Here is a 27500-nt window from a genome sequence, read left to right on the forward strand (position 1 = left end):
TTTTCTCATTATTTTTATAACTTACAGCATCAGAATAAACTGAAAGAGGCTGTGATCACCAAAAAAAATCTAAACATAGTGGCTTTAAAGGTAGAAGGTGAGTAGAAGTTACAGGTCAAAGACACCAAGAGATTTAAGGAGCTAAGTACTGTGAACTGCAGGCTAGAACTAATTAACTAAACTAAGTAACTATGCATGAAGTTTCAGCAGGTGGTGCTGTGGTACCTTGTGCTTTGCTCAGGAGTCTTTTCTTATTGGGATTGAGGCAGTGAAGCTCTGTGGGTGTTTACAGGAGTTTACAGCACTTTACAACACAGCAACATGATCATCAGCATGCAAATACAATGCACTTGATCCAAAGTAAGGGCAACTCACAGCCATAGAGCACTGTGTGTGGTGGTCCTACCTCCATTGGAATCCTGTCCCTGCAGACCCTCAGCGTTCAGTACATGGACCTGAGTGACCAGCTGAGGGTAGCCACACATCCCCGTCCAACACGTCTGAGGAGGCTCGTCCAGAGTCAGCTCTCTGTGGAGGACAGAGCAAACACGAGAATGTTAGAGAAGCGTCACAGAAAACTGGACTGATGTATGAAGACTGTACAAGAGAACCAGATTAGCATTTACATTTACATTTACTCATCTGGCAGAAGCTTCAGAGCAGTAGGAGACTGTGGTGTAAGTACAAAGCACTACATCTATTCAGTAAGTGCAAGGAGAGGATGCACAACACAACACACACACAAACTCTCTGTAACTGATACACACTTGATGAACAAAGGCCTGTTAGTTTGAAGAAGCCCTTTAACACATTGACTCACAAACCTCAACCCTGACTCCAACTCCACTGTCTAATAAGTGGGTGTGTATTTTTGTACGTTTTGTCATCCCACCGCCTGTAGGTTGTTAAAGCTCTGCACAAATCTGTTCTACCAATATAAGTGAATCCTTTCTTGATCATATTAGCATTGTGACTGGTCATAAATGGAAGAGTAGCTAGCAACTCTGCTAAAAAGGCAAGTGTCTAACCATAACATATACTTTGTTCCTGTCCAAACAACAAATAATATAAAAATAAATGTCTCCTGAACCTTTATTTTTACACACAACTCTACACAGCAGAATCAAGGAGCTGCTTCATTTGAAGAATATGCAGATAACTCAGATTTACCAAAACGGTAAAAAAACACCAGCTTGGTGTTTCAGTGTGTTGTGGGTGAACTGAGCTATACATGAAACTATACATATCACACAGCCTGAAGGTAAAGCTCTTCGCACTGAGGTTTCATCTGATGCAAACACAAATGACTGGATGACAGATTTACTTGCAGTCTGAAGGCACATCAGTGAAGACACGGAGCAGGAAGTCGCCCTGCTGCCCGGGGTCAAAGGTTGTGGGAATGATGACGTAGCGGCCCTCCTTCAGCTCCTTCCTGAGGAAGACGCAGCGCGAGTTGATGTAGATGGAGCCCGCTACTTTCTGCTGGGCTGAGTGCATACGGTACTTCCGATTTAGCTCCACCTGCAAGACCAAAAATAAAAAAAGTTATAGAAAGGATTTGAAGTGATTGTTCATCCTTTGTGCATCTGACTGTATGTGTGTGTTTCTACCCGGTGAATGTCGAAGCCTATGGCGAGGTTTTCCCCTTTGCCCTCTTTGGGTGTGGCCCTCTTTTCTTTTTGCTGTAAGCAGATCAACACCTCGTCCTCCACCTTCTTCACGTCAAACACATACTGCAAAGAGCACGAGGGGAAAATCACATCACACTCCAACACGTGTCCTACACCTCTCTGTAACACACACGCACACATCATTAGCTAAACCGACCTGAGGGTTCTGCAGGAAGGTGGCTTTGTGATTGATGCAGCCTCCGGATCGGTTGCGCAGCGGGTCCTGGCGGTGGATCCAGGAGCCCCTCATCACCTCCTCCTCCCAGGTTTTGTGGATGCTCAGGTAGGAGGTGTTGATGAGGCGGCACAGGATCAGGTCGGTGAAGTACTGGCAGAAGTCGTCGAACGTCATCCTGCAGGAGGGCAGGAAAAGAGGAGGAGAGAGGAGACCGGAGAAAGTGGATACCGACTAGAGGGAAAAGCTTGAAAGAAGAAGTTTTAACAGGTGTAAAAATAGAGGAAATGAAACCAGGAACAAAGGAGAGGGTTACACGTTAACGTGAGACTAGGATTTCTGGTGTTTGACACGGAATGAGATTAAACTGTGACTGATTTAGGTTTTTGAAAACAGAATCTACAAACATTCAGTGTTTCCCTTATAACTTTAATGTAAGTGTGGAAAACCCTCTTTCAAGAGATAGTTTGATGTTTTGAGAAATACTCTTATTCATTAGATGAGAAGATTTTTTCCACTGGGCACACTGACTTCCATATAAACAGTCTGGCTCATGACCTCTATATAAAACCAGAATTTGTTATTTTTACACCTTAGTTTTTGTAAGGATTACTGTGTTAATTAGCTTCAGAGGTGCTGAAAGATGAATTTTATTACTTCTTCCCTCTGTTGCCAGTATTTGTGCTAAGCTAAGCTAACTGGCTACTAACTGCAGCTTCATATTTAATGTATTGACATGAGTGATATTGATCTTCTGAACTAACAGCAGAATAATCCGTTTGGGCGAGGACAGTATTAATCCAACAGACCATGAACATGTGATAATCAATTATAACCAAACTTTCATAGGATTTTACCATCACAGCAACACCATAATAATCAGTTTGAGGGGAACAGAACGACACAACAGTTCTACGGTTCTCACCAGAACTCGCCGTCGTCCTGCACGGTGACGCCCAGCTTCTCTCTCTCGCTCTTGCTCACCTTGTTCCACTCCTCCGAGCTGCAGTGAACAGAGACAAACACTTTATTCACCTCAACTGCAGAGAGAACCAGGCTTTTCACAGAAACATGCCTATATTGCTTATAGTACTTTTATTTCTAATTCCCCTGATTTCTAAGTATATTTGTTCATACTTTAATAAGAAGAACACTGTTTTAATTGCTCTCGATGTTGATTGATAAAAACCCAGCACTTCTTTTGGGTAATGAACATTTTTTACAGAACTAATTCCACCAGTGCAACGACAGACTCATGCATCATACTCAAACGGAGATCTGTTACACTTCCTGCACAGATGTTTCACATGAAAAGCCTTTCAGCAGCTCAAACCTCGCTTTCTTGAAAGGCTTTTAATGTGAAATATACACAGGTTATAACATATTAAACTGTTGATTTTACTGACTGTGACTTGACAGAGATTGAAAATGGAAAAACTGCAAATTAAAAGCAAACAGAGAAACTCAGAAAAAGTGCAAATGATGAGTGTGACATGAGTCTGTTGTACTGTGGAAATGTACATGTGTACAATGACCTGTAAACAATTTCCACATAGCTTGATCTAGTCCAGGTGTGGCTTCATGTTGTAATTGTAATTGTTACTTTTTTTATTTTTATTTTTTTTATTAATATTACATTAGTTATTTATTTTTGGTTATTTTTGGGGTATTTTATGCCTTTATTTGACAGAACAGTGTAGAGAGACAGGAAATGCACTTGAACCAGGGGCTCGCCTGCTCAGAGCATTTGCAACCATGGTGTACGCGCCCAAACCACTCAGCTATCAGGTCAAAAAAAAAAAAAAAAAAGAAATTGTTACACAGTGAACAATGTAAAATATCTAATCATATATATAATTACATTGTGGGGAAACTGTTGATTGACAATCGTGTCAAACTGTTCATGGTCAATAAACCCAAAGCAAATAACAAAGAACCTCTTGTGTCATGAATTTAAACAGAGTAAGCAGCAGGAAAATAAGACAGACTGTGTGTTTTAAGTGTTTAAAGCTAAGTTATTTTAACATGTTTGGTGAAAACATTTTATGAACACAAGTTTAATGACTTTTGTTTATTTATTTATAATATTATGCTCAACGTACTTTACAGCAAGTGTAGTTGTTAATATTGTGCTTTGTAACGCAATGTTTTGCTTTGCCTTCATTCATTTGTGCAGCTAATGAAATTTTTATATGAGACTTTACGTCATGTATATGTAAAACAAAATACTAATTAACAGAGAATTTTCTACATGCATGAAGAGTTTGGGAACTGAACATGTATAACAGTAATCTTTGCTCATTCTTTCTTCTTCTTCAGGATATGAAATGACAAACATGAAATATATTTTAATCTCATAATGTTAAGTTATAATCTTAGCAGAATATTACTAGTAGAACATATAGATGTGAATCTTTTAATAATCTTTCAACTGGAAAATATCACTTTCAAGTGCAGACGTATAAATCTCTAGCTGTTACCCCATGGGAACTGTTATGTTAAACAATCTGTTGTTAGTTATTAGTGTGAATCATACCTAAACATCAAGGTCCACTCTGTGTTCAGAGCTCAGGGGAAACACAGACATTTACTGGATGCATTAGCTCTGTGTTTATGTCTTTCTGTCAATGATTCACTGACGAACATCCACATCTCAACAGTCTGTCAGACTCCATTTACACTAACGCGTTCTGTCAAACCATGAATAAATTATTCAGTGAGAGCGAGTGAATGATTGAGGAAGAAGAGCAATGACTCACGTTGCTTTAATAACATCTTTCTCTCTTTCAGCCTTATCAATTATTCAGGCTCCATTATGATCCGGCTTTACCACCTCCCTGCTTGTTTCACAGAGTCTGCTGGCCAACAATTCAAAGACGGACGAATGTCCGGGGAGCAACTTTATCTCAGTTTTTCCTGGTGTAGGGTAACAGAACGTAAAACTGGAATGAAACACTCTTTTCTGAGGAGAACACAGCCTTACCCTCATGATTCAACAGCTGCTTGTTCAAACCAGACATTTTGATTCACTCAGACGTTTGAATTGAAGGCTTAGTAAGCTCAATTTTGGCCCAACACTTTAGGTAGGGTCCCTGGGAAAATGAAACCTGAGCTGAGCTGAGCTGCACCGTTTGATTCTTTCTCTACAAACAAACAAACAAGGCTCCTACAGAGCTGAATTCAGTTCTTCTTGTTCGCCCTGTGGCCCATTAGCTTGATTGCATCTCCATTTTTCATTGTCTACATGACATTTCCCCATTGTGCAGCTTTCCTGTCTACACTGTGGGCATTATAAATGGATTGGTCTTTGTTCAGTCGCTTGGTGTTTGCCTATTCATTAGGAACCAGTGTGTCAAATTTTGATAGACGAGGAGGACGAGTGCGTTTTGACATTTTAAAAATTAATTAGTGAAACTGGTTGAATTGGTGCAGGTCACAACAAGGACACGCGAAAAGGATGACCGCATTGTTTCTGTTGTTGTGGAAATATGTCACGTCTGACTCACATCATCCACATAAATAATGTGGCTGAAGAGGGTTCAGTGAGTTCTCATGAGGCTTTATGAGCCGTAGCCTGTAGGTGGCAGTGTTGTGGTTACCTGTCGCTCCACGGGCCGCTCCACTCCTTCTCTCCCCAGGGATTCCTCATGCGGATCATGTGCAGCTTCTCCGATTTGAAGAAGGCCAGCAGTCCGTGACCCAGCCGCACTTTCCGTACGTCTGTTACAGCGTACGCGTGGCCTTTGACCAGGCCGCAGTCCAGCCGTGCCTCCATGTCCTCGATTGTGGTCGCCTGGGAAAAAAAAGCAGAGACGCTACTGTGAATCTCTAAAGTTATGTTAAAAAGACAGAAGCTGCTTCTGTTGTCTGGGAAATTATTACCAGGTAGATGTTTGGGGAAACAGCGCACAGGGAAGCTGCTGCAGACTGCAGATACAAAGAAACACTGATGGACAGTTTTGTTTTATTTATCTATTTATCTTTTGACTTATTTTTGTAGTTTGGGGTTTTATTGTTATGATGATTTTATTGTATTCCCTTAAGTAAGTGCTGAGATCTGGGGGCACAGTGGGGGTCATCACAGGTTGAAAGTTTTGAATCAGATCTGAAACGGACTCATGGAAAACCTACCCAAACCAAACATGCATAAATTAATTTTATAAAAAGGGAGACCTGATCCGAGGGGGCCCAAGCACAGCCAGACCAAACCCGAAAAGACCAGAGGATAATTAAATCTCAACCCGAACAAACTCTAACAGAGAGGGAACGCAAACACCCCAACCTGACATAATTAGACTCAGTAGAATTTGGACCTGGTCCCACTCAGGTCCCAGGTCAGGTCTCAGGTCTTTGTAAAGACCTCGGGCCACAGCGACATCACTGCGTTAAAGTTTGATAGGACGACAAAAACAGTGAGATGATCAAAACTGTATTTGAAGGTAAAATCAGTGCAGCTGAAATGTCGGTGGTAAGAAAACTTTGATGAATGTGCACAATGGACAGTTTGGGTAATCACTTCTAATCAATAAAACTGTTGAGGCTAATGCGTTAGCATTTTAGCATTGAGCTAAAAATCTCAGGGAGCTGAAGACTGGGGTCACACTTCCTCTGAAGTTTTATGACAGGTAGGTTTTCATGGTTACATCTGAGGGAGGTGTGCTTTTGTTGTTGCTGGGAAACCACAGACTCTGGAAGATTTTCAATGAGTGCAGGTGATTAGGAAACAGAGATGTGAGGTTTTTGAAATTTGTGCAATGCACCATTTGTGAATCAAAAGCTTTGCTGGTGAGAGAAAATGGGGAGAGAGTCATCGGGCAGCGTTATCAGAAAACTGGTTCTTCGATCCAGTAATTATGTGTTTGGTGCACTTGGCACATTTCAGACATTATTATCCTGACAACAGACACACACACACACAGTTGACCAGACAGATAGATGTTCTCTTTAATGGAGATTTAAAACACTGGTTTGTCCAAATAGGACCTGTAAGAAGGAATACTGATCCCCAGGGCGAGTCCACTGCTCATATAAGATCTGATGCTAATAGGAGGCTCAACCTTCGTGTCCCAGGCTGGACACTAGAGGACTCAGGAGACTATTTGGTTCTGAGGAAACAAAAGGAAATATATGCTACTTAAAGTCTCAATCTACTAGTACAGAACAAATATACAATTGGAGATTTAAAAAAAAAAAAGGAATTGTGTAACTTTTTGTTAAACTAAAATCAATCTCTGTCTCTGACAATTTCTGTCTCATTTAACAAACACACTCACGACGTTCTTTCTTTCAATATAATTCAGAAAGTTTGTTCCGACACTGCTGCAGACGTTCTCACAAATGTTTCCTTTCCAGTTTGCTTTACTTTCACCTTTTGTCCAGTTCATCCCAAACCAGCTCCGGGGGGTTTAAGTCTGGTGCCTGTGCTGCTCCTCCACGGTTTGAACCCCCCGTCTGCTTCTTCTCTTTGAATGTTTTGGGTCATTATCTTGCTTCAGGATGGACCAACCAACCCGTCTCTTCTTTTGTCACTTGCCTTTTTCTCATCATCCTGACAACGATATACACCACTACTTCCTGCAGTGCACTATAGTCCTAATGATGCTTCAGAGGCTGCAGTGACACAGTTTGTGCTAACACTGCCTTTGTACAGACAGAGGGTTTGAAAGTGACTGAGATAAGTTAGGACACTTCAGTACTTTTGTAGCATTGAAGGTTTTTCTCTGGACTTGAACTGTTTAATCTAAAAAGTGTCATCATCAGTGGCCAATGCAAAAATGTATGTGATTGAATTACTTTTTTAAATTTGATTCATAGATATCACATTGGTGAGAAATGATTATCTTCTGTCAGTTGGCTGCAGAACGATTCACTGTTTGTTTAATTATCTCTATAAATTAGTCTTTGAAGCATAAAAACAAATTGTTATTGGAATTAGTTCCTATGGCGTTACATTCATTCTTAGGTCATGTTGTCTCTGTTTGGGTCAACCAAATTCTGGATCTGTAATGTAATCTGCATGAATTTCAGGTTTAAGTAGGTTTCACAGGTTGGTGTTCAACCCTCTGCTGACACTATGATTAGATGACCACACAGCAGAACAGCCCTTTATTCCCTGATCCAGGCTCTTTCAGAGGATAGGTGCAGAATTCATCCATCCCCAGAACAACAGTTTGTGACTGAAGAATAATAACAACACAGAAAGATGAAAAACGCATTTTTGTGTTTGGTATTGGTCAGATTCTTTGAGCTCTCATTACCGTTTCTGTTGAATAATAGACAGAATAAAATCTCATGCATTTAAAAGAGCCGTATCATTTAAGAACCGAGCAGCACCGGATTCTGAATCACAATAAGGGACTGTGAATTAGTTCATGCTGGAGCAGGACGCCGGCGAATAAGGTTGGAATGAGACAGAAGACCAAATGACAGTGAAATTCATGAGACGGCATAAACTAGTTTTCTTAACAACTAGACTTGAATTCACAAAAAGCAGAGAACAAAGAAGCAGAAGTCCAGGATTTCTTCGCCTCGAATCACAAAGCATTATTCATTAAACTTGATTTGAAATGCAAATATTACGCTGAGACTTTAAAACACTACTATAAAACCATTCATACACTTCAAGATTAAAAGATTAAAAATAAAGTGAACAGGAAAATGGATGTACTACATCCTCTAAATGGACAAATCAGAAGTGCACGCTCTTTATTTGTGCGTACCTCATGTAATTTCACACATATTACTGCACTGCATCGAGGAACCTTTGACAAGTTGAACAAAGTTATGCAGAAGGTTTTTCATCCCTGGATTTGAAATCGTAGCAGAAAATAGTCTCACTATTAAAGGGCTCTGGGGCACAGGGGTCAGCTTTGGTGGGTTGGGGAATTTTTCAGGGAACAGGTTTCGAAATGCTGCAAAAACTGTCGAGAGCAAGCACCCACATTCTCTGGTGTCATAGGTAAGTTACTTAAATACAACTTAAATTATTGAGAGACTTGATAGAGTCAGAATTAAAAACAGAATAGTCTAAATCTAAGCAGCAGAAATCAAGATGTCCTGACTTTTAGACTCCAGTGAGTCGTACACAGCCTGATTCCTTCCTGCTTGGTAAACGCCCTCATCTTTCCGTGGTTTGTAACGCAGACTTTCTGTTAAATACTGAAACATTTAAAATTCATCTACAGCCAACAGGTCAAAGTTTTCAATGAATATGTCTAATATCTTCACATATACTGGATGGATTGCCTCAAAATTTTGAGAAAATCATGATTCCCGACTGACTTTGTTCATCCCTGACTTTTCCTCTGACTATGATATTTTTAGTTGAGTGAAATCAGCCCTCTGGTGAGCTGCAGCATGTGACTGTGCTTACCCTGATGGAGCAGCTGATGAGGCCGTCTCTGTTGTGGACTTTGAGAACTCTTTCGAACAGCTGGTTACGGGCCACTTCGTCTGTGGCCATCTGACCCTCCAGCAGGTCCACGGGCTCTGAAACACCGCCAGTGAAGTCCACCAGCGCGTCGGCCGTGTTTCCCCCGTCCAAAGCCTCGTAGCAGCCATAAACCCTGCAGGAGGAGGACTTTAATTACAGTAGCAACAGTGACTCCATCAATCATTTAGCTGATAGTCAGAACTGATTCATAATTTTTATAATTTTTTTAACAATATTGCAGAAGATTTGCTGCTTGTTTCTGCTGTTTTATATCATGGTAAAGTGAACATCTTTGGGTTTTGGACATTTGAAGACGCCACTTTGGGTTTGGGAAATGTTGGCTGGACATTTTTTGATGTATAACAGAGAAAATAATGAATCAATCAATGAAGAAAATAATCTGCAGGTTAACAGCTAATGAAAATACTTGTTAGTTGCAGCCCTAATGTTTGTGCATATTAACATCTAGTTAACTATTGTCTGAATGCTAAAAAAAGACAGGTCCATTCACTGCATGTTGACATGGGATTTATAGCTGCTGTGAATTTTAAAGTCACAAAGGCAGAAGTTTAAAGTGATTTAAACTGGATCTGTGTATTTGTTGGCACTGATACTAACTTGGCGTAAGCCTTCTCCACCAGGGCGCTCCAGAACTCGTTGCTGTCATTGGAGTGGCAGTAGACCAGCTGGTTGTCCACTGTCGGTAGCCGGTCGTCGATCACCACATCCACCCACTCGCCAAAGCGCCAGAAGCGGAAGTGGAAAATCCCAGCATACGAGTCGGGCTTCTCTGTATCCCACTCCTGCTCCTTCCAGTCAGGAATGACCTGGAGGATGGGGAGGAAGAGGAGCGGAGGGCAGCTGAGCCAAACAAACAGCCGATGGTCCACAGAGCATAAATAATGTCAAGGTGGAGTGGGCTGCCAGAGTGAGAGCCAGTGCCCTGTTGTCTGCTGATGCATTTAGGATCCGGGGACAAATTTATCACCCTGGCCCTCTCGCTCATAAATCCAGCTGTAATAGGACACGGGTGGGAGGTAATAACTGTTTGACTGTGTGTGTGTGTGTGTGTTTCAGCTGCCTGCATTAGCTCTGGTCCAGTGAAACCCCTGTGACCCAGCCTCCATTTTGTGGGATAGTTTTTTTTTTTGTTTGTTTGTTTGTTTTTTTTTTTTTTTTTGAGAAAATGCGAAAAAAAACAATCAACATATTCACATAAAGCCTCAAAACAAGGCATCATAAATTACAGAAAACAAAACTGTGCAGTCAAATAAATATAACAACTGAAAACTATCAACATGATGACAAGACATAAATAAATAATTTTTTTTTTTACATTTCCAAATATATTATTTTTATTACTACTAATTTCAAACAGCTGAAAGTCTTCCCTCTCATTTTAGTTAAGGGTATATATAGAACATTTAGTTTAAGTGACTGAATAAATGGATGAAATACATACATTTGCTTCCCAGCCACAGTGAGCAGTAACAAGTACGACCTGCACAATGTTGTGTTGTGGTTGCTCTTTAAAAATTGACTGAGTGTTGTTATCCCATGAGCCACGCTGTGAGCCAGTGTCATAACAGAGCACCTGGCCTCGAGGCCACCTGTGAAAGATCACCCCTGAGACCTCTGCCGGTATGAATATGGCATGCAATAAAAACTGCAAATGACGCGGTGAGTGACACCACATGAACTAACTGACACTGCTCCAGCAGGCGTCCTTGGAGATGTCAAGGTGCGCTAACTGAACAGCAGTTCCTGTCAGACCTCTCTGCAGGTGGTGACACTCTGCTGATGGAGAGAATCTGGCCTCTCCGGGGTACCGACTCTGTGAGGCAGCAACAGTTTTTCTAAAAGGAGGAGGAGGAGGATGGGGGAAGAAAAAAAAAAAACACCAAAAAAAACAAAGCACTGCACCACAGAAACCTCAGAGTCATTTTGTAGTCCTTCGGGACGCAATCTCTCTCGCACTCCACCCTGCTGTTGCTCAATCTCTCTGACTCTGCAAGAGAGCAGGGGCTCCATCTATCTCATCTTTCATCTGGACCCACTGTCGCTATGCAGCAACTGAACTCTGGCAGGGAGGTGACCTGCCGACTGACCAGAAACACAAGCACAAGGCACTTTGGCTTCCCCTCCCCAAGGTGAATGAAGAGGCTTCCCCCTCACTACCCCCCCTCACCTGATAGACACCAACACCAACAAACAAGGGGCCACCTTGCTCTTGAACATAAACATTACATTACTTAACCATGAAAGATTCTAGGATCTTGCTCACTGTCAAGTATTAGAGTCAGGAATCTGTAATCGTGCAAACATGTGAGACAAACAAATGTGAGACAAACAGTATTAAACACGGTTCCCTGAAGGAGAACCCTGTGCCGTGGTTGCAAATGTCATTAGATCTGGTTGCCTAGCACCTCTGCTAATCTGTACTCTGCCTCCACCCCTTTAATGTTACACAGACATGCACACATGCATACTGTGCAGGTCTGCAGCCAGGAGCAGAGAGTAAGAGTTACTGGACAGAGAGAAAGACGCTTGGTGTCAAAGTAGCTGCCAATTTAATCCAGCCTTGTGTTCGGCACTGACCCCTGAGCCTGCTGACGTGTGCCGTCCAAACATGTCTACAGAGTTGGAGCTGCCCTTCCGGCCAGACACCCAGCTGACAGAGGTGATGCGGCTGCGGGTTCAGTCTCTGCAGCAGCGAGGTCAGAAGAGGCAGGACGGCGAGCGCCTGCTGCGGCCCAACGAGGCCGTGTACCGACTGGACTTCACCAAACAGTCCCTCCGATTCTCTCACTGGACGGTTCGGCTGGTGCAGCCAGGACGCCTCACCGTCACGGCCACCTCGCAGCTCTGGACGCCTGACCTCACCAACCTGATGACGCGTCAGCTGCTGGAGCCTGCCGGGGTTTTCTGGAGGGCAGCAGACGATGCCCACAATGCGCCCGTCCAGTGCTACGAGGCCGACGCGCACGAGTTTGGCGAGAGGATCGCAGAGCTGGCTAAGGTAAGGAAGGTGATGTACTTCCTGTTTGCATTTGCAGAAGGCTGCAGCCCCGAGACTGCCGACTGCTCCATCACCTTCACAGTGGATAGCTGAGACTTGGAAGTCAAATACCTGGACACATACTTACTACAAACTCTTCTGCTGGACTTGTCCTGTCTTTGTCTGCTTTTAGTTGAATAAGAAAAGTTAATTTTTTGGGGCCTTCACTGTTATACCTGACGTCCTGTAAGAACTCAAGAACAAGAATACACTCTCCATGTTTCTCTTTATCCTTTGGCAACAGAATTCATTGCATTTATAAAGATATAACCTGCTCCTGTTACTTCTCCTCTGAACCTATTGATCACTAAAGGTCTTTCTTTCAACCTCTGTATTCTATGATACTGAGAATAAATCAGATAAATCCAAATAAATCTAATCAATCCAAAAGCTGTATCTGAATTCTGTTAACCACCGTTTCAACACGGATCATTCTTTGGGCTTGTGTGTTATCCTCACTCTCCTCCTGTTTGACAAACAGCCGGCCCTGACGGGTTTGGTAGAGATGAGTCCCACATGAGATAATGGATAGAGACGGTGTGTATTTGTTTGTATGTGTGTGAGTATTCCCCCGACAGATGGCAGAACAGGTTCCTGCTGCCTCATCCATCTCCTTCTTGCACGGTGACCCTGACAAACAAGAGAGGGGAGGCATGTGGATTTCATCACACAGCCTCCTCCTCCTCGCCACAGGGGATAAAGCAGAACCTGTGACTGTGAATGAGAGGACGTGTGTCAGATGAAGTGTGAGAAGATGAGAAAATAACTGAGACATCAGGAGGTATTAAGGCTCTTGTTTCATGTCGGTACAAAGCATGTAACTAACTCGCCACCTGAACCGTCAAATCTTCAGAGGCTGAACCTCCCGCTTCTCTGACAAAAAGTCAAAGACTGCACATTCTCAGGAGTCTCAATTAAATCGATCTTGCCTACAGCCTTGAATGCATGAATATAAATCATCGCTGAGTGTCCTCATTGGTATGTGCCCTTTTACTCACTCTTCGTTTGTCACTTTTTGACCAACAAATGGACCAGGTTTGAAGGAAATTAGCCCACTGATCATCATCTTATTATTAAATGATGATGAACAAATATACCATATAACATTTAAACCTATACTGTGCTGAGTAATGAGAAGGATCTAATGTGCAAAATGAGAAGAAACAACAGCTCTAAGGCAAAATGAAAAGCACTTTATAGTTTGGCAGTTTTTGTCCTCAGGTAATTAACATGTACAAAAACGACAAAATAATAATGTTTTGAAGTAGCAGCGCTCAGTTTCACTGGGGATAAGAATCTGCTCCTGGGAGACCTGGACCATCACTTGTTTTGCTTCCATGGGAAGTAAAGCTCGTGGCCAACAGGAGACTGGGAACAGATGAACATCTCTGCACAAAGGCTGTTTTGACTCTTCTGCTTTACAAAGGCAAAACAGCAACAACTACACAAACACTGAAGCTGAGACAAAAGGGGTTTAAGTGTATAAAAGCTATACAAGTTCAAGCTTTAATTATTTAAAAAAAAAAAAAAAAGGTTTTGTCAGATAAATCCGATGCCATCACTCATTACATGTATACATTTGGACTATCTAAAGGACATCTAAGCTAGGCTAGTTAGCTTTTAGCATAAGTTTGTATTATTCACTGATTTTTGTGGTAAAACAAATGCAAGATAACGATGAATCTAAACTGACTTTTTAAATTACAGGAACTAGGTTGAAAAAAGGCTGTAAATTAGCATTAGCTGAGGCTATTGCTAATGTTGTTTGAGAGAAATGAGCACTGACAACAAACCGTTTGTGTCTCAGTCTTAGTTTTCTGGGATCATGCAAATAAAAGTAAAATGTACTTTGGTCCAGAGGTTGGTGGTAAAGGCAACTAATGCTGTTGGTAACAACAACAAGTGTATCCTGAAAACAACAACAACAAAAATGTAAAATCCAAGATACAATAACAATCTGAAAAGAAGAGATGTCAAAAAAAGTTTGACTGTGTACAATGAAGACAGAGAGTAAACAGTGAGGAAGATGCCACGTTTTCATGCCCATGTGTACACACTTTCTGAGCAGCCTGCCACAGCCCTGCGTCTCGCTACAACAGGCCGAGACATCTTCTTTCAAATCCCAGTAAACCTGAGTAATCAGTTAGTTTCCTCTGTCAAGATGGATGCCAAAGAACATTCAGAATAATCCTGACAGCCGCAGAGCTCAGTACTGATCAAATTATATTGTTTTTCATTAACATGACAACAATAATTTCAGACCAGATTTGTGGTGCCAATATTAATGCAAACATTGACACATTTATTCTAATTAGTGTGTAAAAGGCTTCAAACTGCATTTATAATGAAAGACACTAAATATGTCTTTAGGGTAGATTCAGGATCTCTAATGCATCTAACTCCATTACTCAGTAAGAAAACACATTTAGCATGTGTGTTCTGTTGAGTAAAACTGAACTGAATGTTTGTTTGGTTTATTCAGTTTAGGATTGAATCCTAAACTAATCAAAGTTTATTATGGTTCTAAACTCTCATATTTTTGAATCAAGAAGTTCATGTTTCCACAGCCAACATGGTGGAACATTTATGCCTCAACAAGGCAACAGACACAATGCATAATAGGGCTACAATGATTAGTTGATAAAAATCAACAATGTCGATTATGAACATTTGTCGACACCAAACATTGTTTAAAACACAGACTCTGTCAACACCATGTAAACGTTGAATAACTGCAATGCACTACAGGAGGAGAAGGAAGTGCTGGAGGCAGTAGGCCCAATGGTCTACACCGACTGCATTCTGAATCTGAACCAACGAAGAAGAACGAATAAAAGATGGCGCAACCAAGTGTGAAGTGTGAAGAGAAGGTGGGGCCCAAACTTTCGAAAGTGTGGGAACATTTTAGTGAGCAGAGAGCTCTGTCAGTTAGAAAAAAGTTGATGCTGTTTTTACAAAAATAAAACCCCAAAAAACAGCCGAGCACGTCTTTTTACTGCTATGACAACTTGAGCTAATTTAGAGGAAATGCAGGCTAACATGCTAACTTAGTTTTTCTAACACCGAAATTAAACACACACACACTGAACTAAAACTTTGAGACACGTCTAGTTTTACTCCATGAATAAATATGGTGTCACAGTTAAACTTTCCCATCATATAACTCACTGTGCTGTGAACCTAATTAGTTTTCCCCAGCGCTACAACAACAGTTAACTGGACTGGAGCCCATGATAAGAGCCGCGCCCACAGGAAGCACAGATGGTGGGCGTGACTGAAATAATCGTGAAAAAAATAATCGACAGATTAGTCGACTACCAAAATAATCGTCAGTTGCAGCCCTAATGCATAATGTGCACTGGGTGGGATGGTACCTTTTCCTCACACTTTGTGTTTCTAACGTGTGTGAGTTTTTCTTCCTTCATTTGGCCCCACACATGTCAGACATGTAACTACTGCTGCAGCCTAATGGGCTGATTGTGCAAATGAGGCTTGACCCAAATTCAGAACAGATACATTAATTATTGTAACTACTCATCAGTTTATCATCATTATTGTGCAAATTTTTCAATCTCTAATTATCATTCTCATTATTGTGAAATTAAAAAAAGATACTGATGAAAACACATTTATTACTGACAGAAGTCAGGACATCCATCTCGTCTTATGGCGTCCTGCCCGTCCCGAGAGACTCTACTTTAGACTGCACCAATCAGGGCTCCACTAACTGATGGAGTCTGTTGAGACCAGGGAGGCGTTGTGGTGCTGTAATGAGTCCTCTGGTGTTTACTTCTTGTCATAATGGTTTCTAATGGACACTCAAACACTAAATATGGAAAAATTACGATTCGGTACATGTAGAGTTCCTTTTTGAAAATACATTACACACACATTTGTGGAAAGAACACTTTCTTTTCCGTTATTTCTCAATTTAAAAAAGGTCCTGTTTGTAAAAGTATTGACTTTTTTCCAACGACTTTCTCTCAGTTCAAACTTCAGACAGCTGGTTGTCGGGTGGTGTTGAGCCACTGAGCAAATTTTTTGTGGTGTGTCTGGCACAGTTGGAAATTTTTGGTCCTTTTTAACAGATGAGCAGCTGACTGAGCATCAGCAGAGTGAGAGGAAGTGAAGTGTTTAAATGGGTGACTCAGGGGTTTCATACATAAAAAAAGCAAACAATTAAAGGCTGACAGCGCATGAGCATAAAGCAACAGAACATTTTAGTTTCAAGAAGACATATTCTCAGTTTTCTGAACATTAGAGACAATTTAATCAGATTTACAGTGAGTTTAATGTGAGCAGCAACTATCAACTGGCCATGAGCTGCAGTCTTTGAGTTGTCACCACTGTCATGGCTGAATGTTAAATATGAACATAGGGTCAGGACATGTTTAGCCTAGCTTAGCATTAAGACTGGAAACAGGGGGAAACAGTTAGCCTGGCTCTGTCCAAAGTTCAAGAATACTCCGACCAACATCTCTGAAGTTCAAAAATCAGTCAGTTCTTGTTTTTCAATTGTTACAGAAAAAAAACACAATATGTATCTTTAGGGCGACCTACATGCTGTAAGTGTATTTTATGAACAACAAATCATCATCTACCCTGTACGTCTGTGCAGAATTGCATGGTTTTGATAAAGGTTTCAAGTCAAGAGATATTTAACCCTGTAACTCCCCCAAAAATCGCAAATGGTCATTTTTATATTTCTGTTTATGTGGGAATTAAACAAAGTAAAACTGTAGAGGACCCAGTTTAACTGTTTACCCCATTTCCAGTCTTTATGTTAAGCTAAGCTAAGCTAACCAAGTCCAGACTCAAGCACCTAACTTGCACAGATTTGTGATCGATTTGGTCTTTCAATGAATAAACGAAGGAATGACCTAAAAATGAATGACCAAAAAGTTACTATTTTTTCACAAACTTAACAAAATGTGCAGATCTTATAATCACGGTGGACATGAGGCAGCCCGGAGCTGTTTGAAGAGAAGGCGTCTGCACTCGTGGTGTTTTAGGCTCAGGTGAGTCCATCAGGTCCACACACGTCCAACACTTATATGAGATTTATCTCAGAACATTTTGGTCTAAAAACAGAGATCGTGCAAGGAAAGAAAAAGGAGAAGTGGACGACACACAAACACACACACACTTACTTTTTGCCACAGAGACTCTCTGGATGCCAGACTGGAGCACGCCGCTACGAACCAGCAGTTACCCAGCTGTCCCTGATGGAGGTCGTGGGCGCTGATGCCATCCACGAACAGGTGAGGGTCTTCACACAGCTCCTACACTCCAGAAGACAGACAAGGAGAGCAAACGATGGGACGTCCGGTTTAAAGTCAAGCTGAGGCAAGTTCTCTATTAGTATTATTATCATAGTGATCATATTTTTTTTGCCAATTTCCTAGTGTGCTGGGTGAAAAAGGAGTTGAATTATGTGTACGCTCCAAGATTCAAGACACGGTGGAACATAAATGGGGTTATCATGGCAATTTCATGAATCAGAAAGAGACCATCTGTCTTTATGCACCCACGAATCATGTTCATGACCTTTAACCCATGTGTGGGAGGGGCTGCGTGCATCTGTGTAATCTGATTTCCTGTGGCTGCTGTACTGAGGTCCATTTTCTGCCACAGTGTGTGTGGTGCAGATCTCTATTACTGCAAACAACATGGTGCTCAACAATCTGCTCTTTTTCCCTCTTGCACGTGCAACACACACACACACACACACACACACACACACACACTTCCTGTGGTTCCCGTGATAATGTGTGGGATGGCGGTGATGTGACAGTAGCCACTCACAGACACACACTGTCCTCTGCTCTTTTGTCTACACCCAAACATGAACATGTTACAGATGGGGGGGGGGTTGCCAGAAAGTGACAATTATTTTCACTTTTTCAAAATAAAATAAATGTTTCAAAAATATAAAAAAACAATACGGCGCTTTAGATGTTTAGATTCTCATCCATCATTTAATCCCATCAGGGAGGCGTTTGATCTGTTCCTCAGTCATTCATTCATTCTGCAGCATAACAACAATCACAAACACACATCCAGAGTGTGACAGACCGATCCTCAGCAACAACATGAACTACAGGAGGAGAAACTGCAGATCCAGTGGCAAAAGGAGCATTCATGTCCAGCAGTTTGTGTTGAGGGTTAACTGGATTCATGGTGTTAAAAACATGAAACCAGCACAGATGTAGCAGTCAGCTGTCTCCAAGAGTCAGATCTGCTGGCTCTGTTTGCAGCAGACAAAACCACCTCTGAATAAAAATGAGGATTTTCTTCTCACTGACTCAGTTCTCTGTAAAAGATGAAGCGTGTTGAAGTTAGTTGCATTCATTGATTCGTGTTTGGCCACTTGGGAGCAAAAACCTCCACAACAAGCTAACGCACCCGTAGTGCTGACATATTATCAATTACCTTATACAGTTGTTATGGCGAACATGTTCGTAAACAGCTGAATATTTACAAGTCGAGCAGACAAGAAGCACAATAAGCAAAACAACTCCTGAGGGAAATATCTGGCTCCTGAAGTTCAGGGATAAATAAAAACGATTTATTGCATTGTTTATGAGTTTTTGACTTTTGTATTTCAAGATTGTAATACTAAAAAAAAAAAAAAAAAAAAAAAAAATCAGGAATTAATCTATTTTCTGTAATGACAGCGCCCCGTACATTACTGTACTCTGAATGCTAGGTCCTGACTGACTGTGCTGTAAAGGGACTGGTACATGTTGGTATCGCTCTGTATGTTAGTTTTTCTGTGTCATGATTCAAATCACTCAGTAACAGATGGAGAGTTGAGGTTACAAGACTAATCAGTGAGGGTTCTGTCATTCTGCTTATTCGCCATCAAAGCTAGTCTTATAAATCAGTCAGGCAAACATATCGGCTGATTATTAGCTTATAAATCAAACTTTATTCAGTCTGATAATCAAATTGTACAAATGCAAACAGTCTGAGACAACTGCACACAAGAAACAACAATGACTGAACCAATTAAAAAGTTCAGAACAGATTTAAAAACTAAAACACAAATGAAATAAAAGAATATATAAAATAGAATAAATAATGGCCATAAAATATTCTAATCTATCTAATATTAGTGCAGACATAGTGGTAATAGTTTATATGCTGTCCGATAAACAACACATTGCAGCGCAGAAACGCCAAAATAGAAAATAGTGTCTCCATTAATGTTTGTCCACCAGAGCAATAACAAGTGTCTTTTCCAAATGTTGAATTTCCTGCTTTTCCCGTCTCTTAATAATTAAAAAAATAAAATAAAATCAAAGGATCTGTTTCAAGATCATTGTTCATGTTAAGTATCATTATTAGATTTTTCTTAAATTCCTGAATATCTCAGTATCGGCCTCTACAGACATCTTGATAATGGTACATACAGCGCTGTGTGTCCTTGTATCGGAGTTGGTGAGATATACAGAGCGATGACCTGCTCCAGTCAATGTTGCACCACCAAACATGTCAACTTGTCTCCTTGTAACATCACTTCTCAGATGTCAGTCAACTGCCCAGAGGCCTGAAGCCTTGACACTGTTTCAACGATATATACACAAACTGGAGAAATGGAAAAACATGCACAGCATCTGCAATATCATACACAAATGGGGAAATAATTCAAATTTGGGTTTGACTCTAACTTGATTATAAAACGATGACTAGTAAGTAGCAGAGTGCATTTTCTGCATGACTGCTTGCAATGTCAAGTGCCCAGAGTGTGGGAAAACAAAAACACCCATGCCTTAAGCCTTTGGTAATGAAAGTGGATGGCACAAATTGGATCACAAGTGGGGCTGATTTCCTGTCTCCTCACTGCAATTTGATTGGCTATTTGCCAAACACTTGGGATCTGCTCATAGTCGGCAGAAGTTAGTATGTCTGTTACAGAAGAGCACAACTGCGGTCACCATGAACGAAGTGGATTATCTACTGCAGCGCAAACCTGAGATTAAATGTCTCGGTGTCCACCAGCTGCAGGATATTCTCACAAACCACAGCAGGTAAAAATAACTGCGGATTTAATATGAGTTGGTTTTTCCTGAAAAAAAAAAAGGCCAACTGCTTGCTAGCCAAATTGGCACCTGTGAACAATGCATTACCTCATTGTAAAATTATGTACTTTTCTGTCTAGAGTTGGTTTTTCTTCAACATTTTTCCCCAACTTAAATGTCACTGCTAACATACTATAGAATCTGAGGTTAATGCCACATCAGGACCTATTGATTTTACAATACTTGCTTAATAAAATCAAACAAATGGCATCATATCCATCCTTCCAGCGACTGGCCGATATCTAATTTTTAATACAAGGTTAACACCAGCCCAATATAAAATACAGAACAGCTTCATCTTTACTGCAGCCTGCAGAGCTCTGCTGGTAGTGGTCTGGGTGTGAACAGCCTGTCTGCTCTCTGCTTTATGGGAGCGGCGGGTCGATGGGCACCTCGGCCATTACTCAACAGACAGTGGAAAGCCCAGCACCACTTAACAGCTCTTTATCTTTACACACTTGCAGCTCTCAACTAGGGTTAGAAAAGTAAAAGAGGGAGAAAGAGGAAGAGAGATGGTGCATTTGTCCGTACAGGGACTGAGCAGAAACACAGAATGGAAACTGGCCTTTTATTAAAAACTGGAAAGTCAGGGTCTATTTCATTCACAGCTTGTGAACATTTTGCCTTTTTTTTTACATTTGTCATAACACGTTTCTTGTATCCAGATAAAACCCAGATGTTATTTAATGCAAGCCATGTAAAAATTTAGCACAAATATTAGCTGAACTCCAGAATATCCATAAAAGAAAATGCTAATTATCCACAACCAATGTGAGAATATCCTGTACACGTGAGATAAACAGCTGGTGGCGATAATTCTCAAGCGAGGGATCCAGAAGACGAAGTTCGCAACAAGATGAAACAGTTTTTAAAAAAGCTCAAATCAAAGCTCAAACACTGAAGAACAACATACAAAACGTGACAGAACTGATTAAATGACATTTGTGTTTGTTTCATGTATTAATTTGAGGCAGGTTTCAGTTTCCTCCTCGCTCCACACAGATGTGTTTTATTCATATTTTAGTCTCTTCAGAAAAGCTGAGCCTTCAGTGGACATTAAAGCCATATGTTTCCCGTACATCATGATTTATTCAGAGACCATTACAGTGTATTTCCATTACACTGTGTCTCTTTTTGTTTTTAATCACTACACCAAGTTTCCCCCTCAGCCAAGAATAAAAGCCAAACACAATTTTAAAAAAACAAACAAAAAAACAGCATTTTCACTCAGGTTTTTTATGTGCAAATTGAAAATGCACATAAAAGCTCCCAGGTTATCCACAGATCAGGGTCTGTGTGACTCCAGTCCAGAGGGGGGGCGTCTGGAAAAAACACCAGTAGAAATACTCCTGCACTTCAGTAATTAAGTTACAACAATAACAGGTTAGTCAGCAAGAGAACAACTACCCAGAAATACTAAAGAGCTGCTCACAACTGAGAAGAATTAAAACCAGTGGTGGATTGTTGTGAAAACGCTCCAGGATCATCATCTCTGAAAAACATTTTGCTGTTATATTATGTATAAGTTTAACTGGCAACAGCTGAAGTTGCTGTTTGTTAGTATGAAACAGTACAGTCTGCTGATATTCATTCTAACTTTGAGAACAGTGTACAATGAAGAAATATAACATACTGTAGGGAATTAGACTCCACGGTCACAGCTCAAAGGTTTTCAAATACGTCCTGTGTACTGAAGGTCATCAGGAGTCTCCTGGTTTGGAAGCTCACTGTGAGTAAATCTGACACTTTAATATAGTGCTTGAAAGATCCAATCAACAAAATAAATCAACTGTTTCAATGATTTATCAGGAAAAAAGTGTCAAACATTTGCAGCCTCTCAAATATGAGGTTTTACTGCTTTTCTCTATTTTATAAATGTCTTTGTTTAGTTTTTGAATTTCAGGCTTGGGCTGCGGCAACTTTTTTTTGTAATCTTAACAATTAAATGATTATTCTAATTATCTATAGATTGATACATATTAATTAGTTACAGTATATATTCATAATAATCAATATATTATGAATAACTCTACCTGGTTTCTTCTGAATTTATTTATAATGTAAATAAACTAAATATTTTTGTATGTGGACGTCCTGGGAATAGACTTCACTTTGATGACATTTCAGAGACATTTTCTACCCTACAGAAGATCTTATGGAAGAAACTGAATATTTACACTTTTAGACTAATTTCACCACATGAAAAAATACATAAAGACACTGAACATTGGCAGAGCTGCACACAGAAAATGACACTTCACTAACATGTCCAAAGACATGCAGTGAAGTGAGGACGTCACCCAAAGGTGTGAATGTGGGTGTGAATGTCTTCGTCTGGGAGCGTTGGCCCTGTGATAGCCTCAAGCTGCTCCTGTTGTCATCACAAACATCAGTATTGGTTCTAACCTACAAAAGCTACGTGTGTGTGCACAAACGCAGATCACAGCATTTACACACACGACAGCATGTTCAAGTGCGGGAACCAAAAGCATGTACACGTACGTACACACACACACACACACACACACACACACACACACACAGACGCAGACGCAGACGCAGGATACAACCAAGGTCAGTAATTTGCTGACTCTGCAAAGCTGAATGCTGCAAAAGCAAACTTTTAATCAGAAGCAGAGGCCACTGCAGTGCTCCCTGGAGGCCTGCAGTCTCCAGCAGCAGCACCTCTCCCCTTACAGACCAGCACCGAGGGGGTTCCTGCCTGGAGCACGTGTCCGTACGTGCACGTCGCCACGACTATGTGAAGCAGTGTTTGGATGTTGTTTTGTGGAAACATGTCTGACTGATGCCAGAGTTAAGATCTCTAATCACATTTTTTTTTTCTTTCCGCAACATCATTGATTGGTGGAGTGTGAGCAGCAGCGAGGGCTCCCTGTGGTGGCCTGGCATCCAGGGACTGGCTCAGGTGGAGGAGTAATAGAGTATCGATCCCTGCCCGGCCCTGCAGACACTGAAGTAATGTGAATATTGTGGCTGAGCACAGCCTCATCATTTACCCTGCTACTGAGAACGTCTCTGCTCAGCACCATCCATCAGCCACACACACAAACACACAACCAGCCATGAGAACAAACACACAGAACAGAAAATGTGGAATCCAGCAGTATCCAAAGATCCCCGTAAGGTGACAAGTCGAATGGGAAGTTTTCTTGTAAACATATATTCAATGTGTCTCTTGTCAAAACAAATTGTGTAACGAATCCATTTCCTCACTCAAAAAAAACGTTGGCAAAGACATTTTTATAAATATTTTTCAACTTGTAAGTTTTCTAGTTCTACCTCTTTGCATTTCTTGGCAAGACCAAGTGTGGTTCAGTGCAATAGTGAGAAATGGTCAGCAAGGAAACCTGTGTAAGATACAACCTACAACCAGCTCATTAAACCTAACTATTATTAAACTCCACAAAATAACTTCAATAACATTGAACCCTGAACTTTATAAGGACCAATGATCAAATTGTGGCATCCCAAGCAAATTTGCTCACAATGCATTAATGTGTTAAAAGGATATAAATGAACTGAACTCATCACTATGGCCTCACAGTAAACACTACCAGTCAAAAGTTTGGAACGCCTCCATTTCTCCATTTGTTATTGAAATTATGTAATTTCATGTCTCAGCGTTTCTGAAATTAAAGCATCAAACTAATAAACCATACGAGATTTAAAGAAAAAGGGATCATTGAATGTTCATTGATGTAAATCATTGTTTAACTAAACCTAATGTAAACTGTTGACTCATTACACAGGTGAACACTCGCTGCGTTCTTTTTACAACATAAATCAAATGTTGTTCGGAAAGTTCGTCCTGACTCTCTTGCAAAAGTTCCCTTAAATGTGTTGTACTTGTAGGTTGGTTTGATTTCACCTTCTGTCCAGATCATCCCAAACCAGGTGACCCGTTAACAACCATCATTTCAACTCTTCTCTTTTATTCTTATCTTCTAAAGTAATTAATGTTTAGTACAGCAGGAACTATTTGCCTTTACAGGGCTTCATTTATGTCCATTGCTGCAGAGAAGTTGTAAGTTAACCAATTTCGTGTTTCCTGAAAAATGCCTTTTTGGTGACCTACTCTTTTTTTTTTTTTTTTTTTTTTTTTTTTATCTCTCTTTTTTAACCTTGGGCAGTTTACCACTTACTTTTGTACAATTTAAGGTTATTCACTGGATTTTAGCAGTTTAAATTTAATAAAAACTGCAAAATGATGCTGCTTAACATTTTAACTGATCTGTCTATATCGTCGTCTCACCCCAGCCTGGCCTAGTCAAGACATAAAGCACCATAAATCAGAGGAAGAGGAGCAGGCAGAGGCAGCAGGAAAGAGACAGACAGACTACGAGACGATGAGAGACAGACGGGGTAGAGGGAGATTTTATTAGAGGATGCTCTTTATGCTCGCACGCTCTACCTCTGGGACTTCATTGCAGCCATAAATATCACCTGGATGCATCTGAGCAAGGATAACAGCGAGCACAACAGGCTCTGAGGGGGGTTCAGCCTGTGAACCTTCACCCTGACACTGATCACACTGCCTCTCAGATCTTTGCATTCACACTGTGAGCAGCTTGATGGATAACTGCATGACTGACTGTAAAATCTTTAACTTTCAGTCCCAAATATTTCAATTTATGCTCAAAATCTGCCTCAGTGTTGCACAAATTAGTTCTTCCATTGTCTAGTTCCTGATGTTTCTTCCATTTTTTCCCTCGTTAAGATTTTTTGGGGGGAGTTTTACCTTGTCCAGTTTGAGGGTCTAAGCACAAAATCACCTGGAGACAAATTTGTGATATCAGGATACGTACATATATTCACTTGACTTGATTTGATTTGAGATCATGGCTGTGTAACAGAAGTCTCGCTGACACTGAGGTTTCTTGCTTCAAACCAGAAACTGACCTTTTCTGGCAGTAAATATTATTCTGAGAGTTGTGGTTAGGAAGAAAAGTCTTTCCACCATCACTGACCACCACTATTAACAAATTACAGGGAGAAATTATCAGGGGTCTAAGATAAATCATTCTCATTTTATGTTCATTTGTGTTTTAAAATTCATTTGCCATAAAATCAAAATTTTCCAAAGATGAAATTTCCCAACACCACTGCAATTTGTTTCTATGAGAAACATGACAGATGGCAACAAACAAAGCCCCAGAGACACATTAAAACTAATCAATCACATTTTATGTCTATTTTATCTCTTTATCAATAGAGCAGTGACAATTTCCAACAGCTAAATGACTTGGGGACGGATCACAAGAACAGCAGCTGCCGCAGCTGATATAGGTGGGAGTTACTGTTGCTAGCCTGTTGATAAGACAACTGAACTTGGATAAAAATGTAGTTCACTGCTCAATAACCTGGTATAGCAGATATAAGAGGCCTAATCCAATGGTTGTGGGTCACAATGAATGATCAGCTGTTCCAGATTCACATAAATTAGATCAGTGCATGTATAATTCAGAGAAAAATGGCTACATGGATTCAGACCAAAGCAAAAGGACTAAAAGTTTCAACATGTTCTGACTTCAGATGTTCCTCAGATCTTTTACTGTTCGTCTGTGTTAAACTTACAGGTGATTTGTTATTCGTTCCAGGTTAAATCAAGAGAGTCTTCAGAAAACACCTCTGCCACATTTTTACTGGTGGAGACTCAAGATTCAGAGGCTGCTCAAGATAAAATGTAAAGTCTCTCAGGGAGCTGGAATCTGTTGAGATGATTTACCATTTTGTTTGTTAAGCATCCACCTGCTGCTACATATCAGACTGCTGCTGGCAGGCGTTTAAAAAGAAGACCTTCCAGAGCTTCCTCTTGAAGCTGTAAAGGACACTGAAAATTACATCTGCATTTGGATATTTATGGGAACCTGCACCACTGCTCTCGAACAGTCCGACACACACTGTATGTAGAGCTAAAACCACTCCATGTTAGTAGGCACACCACACCATCACTACCTTCTTTCACTATGTATCAAATAGCTCTAAATACTAAGAATCCTACCAATCCCTACATCTCTTACGTCTTTCACTGGGTTACCATGACCATGAGCTGTGCCCATCATCGTCACTCCTGACAGTTTTGACAAGTACGACCTGAAGCGTCGAGTTAATCGCAGCCCAGAGGCCCATTTGTCAAATCTGCAACAGGCAGGCTGCGATTTGCAACTTCAGATCATTTCCCCCTTTCACAAATGACGGGTTTGCAACCCACACATGAGCATATGCGAGCCCTGCAGGGCTCACTGATTTATCTGCAAGTTCTGTGGAACAGGTATTTCTGAAACATGTTGTTGTCACCATGAATTTACAGTCTGCATGTAAGAAGTGCATGTAAATGGTTTTTGTGAATCATTCAGTGCCTGGAGACTGGAGTTCATGTCACAATACAGGAGATCAGAAACATGTCATATTCACCAAGCTGTTGCTCTGAGTCTCTTCTCTAACAGAAAGTTTTCACTCACTAATTATTTACAATCGATTTTACTTTGCCTTCTTTTTTTAAAACTAAGTACTTCCTGCAAATAATTCCCTTTTAAAGCTTTAAAAAGATTGTTGACCACTTGAAAGGCTTTTAATGTGAAACAATTGAGCAGGAAGCGTTGAGTTTCACTGACTGTAGCTTAACAGCAACTGGAAAAAAAAATTAAAGTGAAGAAGAAGAAAACTATTTTCTGTCAGAGAAGAGAAACAGGGCAGCAGCAGAGTGGTGAGTATGAAATGATGACTCCGTTTTACTGATTATATAATGTACATTTTCCTAAATCTATCAAGAATACAGGTAAACATGGAGGAGAACATGGAGTGTACATTGACTGAAACAGGTGAGAAAACGGCTTTTTACCAAAATATGATCAAAAATACTTACAAAACAGGAAAAATAAAGGCCTGTGTCTAACATAAGGCTGGTTCAACTGTAGGTCCAGATCTATGTGCAGTTTAGAGAAATTACAGCAAATAAAGAATATCCAGATTAACTGACACTTCATCTTGCATATGTTTCAATAGGAATAAAGCTCATTTGTTCAATAATGTGAAATCAAATCTAATCCCACACAAATAC

At 40.6% G+C, this 27500-nt stretch overlaps 2 protein-coding genes across 3 annotated transcripts in view; one reads left to right on the top strand and one right to left on the bottom strand.

Moving 5' to 3' along the window:
- The window catches only part of LOC139637587 (calpain-5-like), a 61919-nt gene that overhangs the window by 12932 nt on the left and 21487 nt on the right, over positions 1–27500 (bottom strand). Inside the window, exons 4-13 of one of the 2 annotated variants that reach the window (XM_071506401.1) lie at positions 17486–17617; positions 9896–10104; positions 9218–9410; positions 5445–5638; positions 2771–2848; positions 1828–2023; positions 1611–1733; positions 1325–1521; positions 407–528; positions 226–276 (exon numbers count right to left, since the gene is read on the bottom strand). In XM_071506401.1, coding sequence (XP_071362502.1) covers positions 226–276; positions 407–528; positions 1325–1521; positions 1611–1733; positions 1828–2023; positions 2771–2848; positions 5445–5638; positions 9218–9410; positions 9896–10104; positions 17486–17617 — 1495 coding nt within the window. The remainder of the gene's footprint in view (positions 1–225; positions 277–406; positions 529–1324; positions 1522–1610; positions 1734–1827; positions 2024–2770; positions 2849–5444; positions 5639–9217; positions 9411–9895; positions 10105–17485; positions 17618–27500) is intronic. The other variant, XM_071506402.1, reaches the window with a different exon arrangement.
- Positions 11336–13357, top strand: ompb (olfactory marker protein b). The gene has a single exon (XM_071506407.1). It carries the CDS (start codon positions 11907–11909, stop codon positions 12387–12389), a length of 483 nt encoding a protein of 160 aa, XP_071362508.1. The 5' UTR covers positions 11336–11906; the 3' UTR covers positions 12390–13357.

The sequence above is a fragment of the Trachinotus anak genome, unplaced genomic scaffold (genome assembly GCF_046630095.1).
Source record: "Trachinotus anak isolate AG129_WGS33_773 ecotype Australia unplaced genomic scaffold, CSIRO_AGI_Tana_v1 ptg000020l, whole genome shotgun sequence".
NCBI lineage: Eukaryota > Metazoa > Chordata > Actinopteri > Carangiformes > Carangidae > Trachinotus > Trachinotus anak.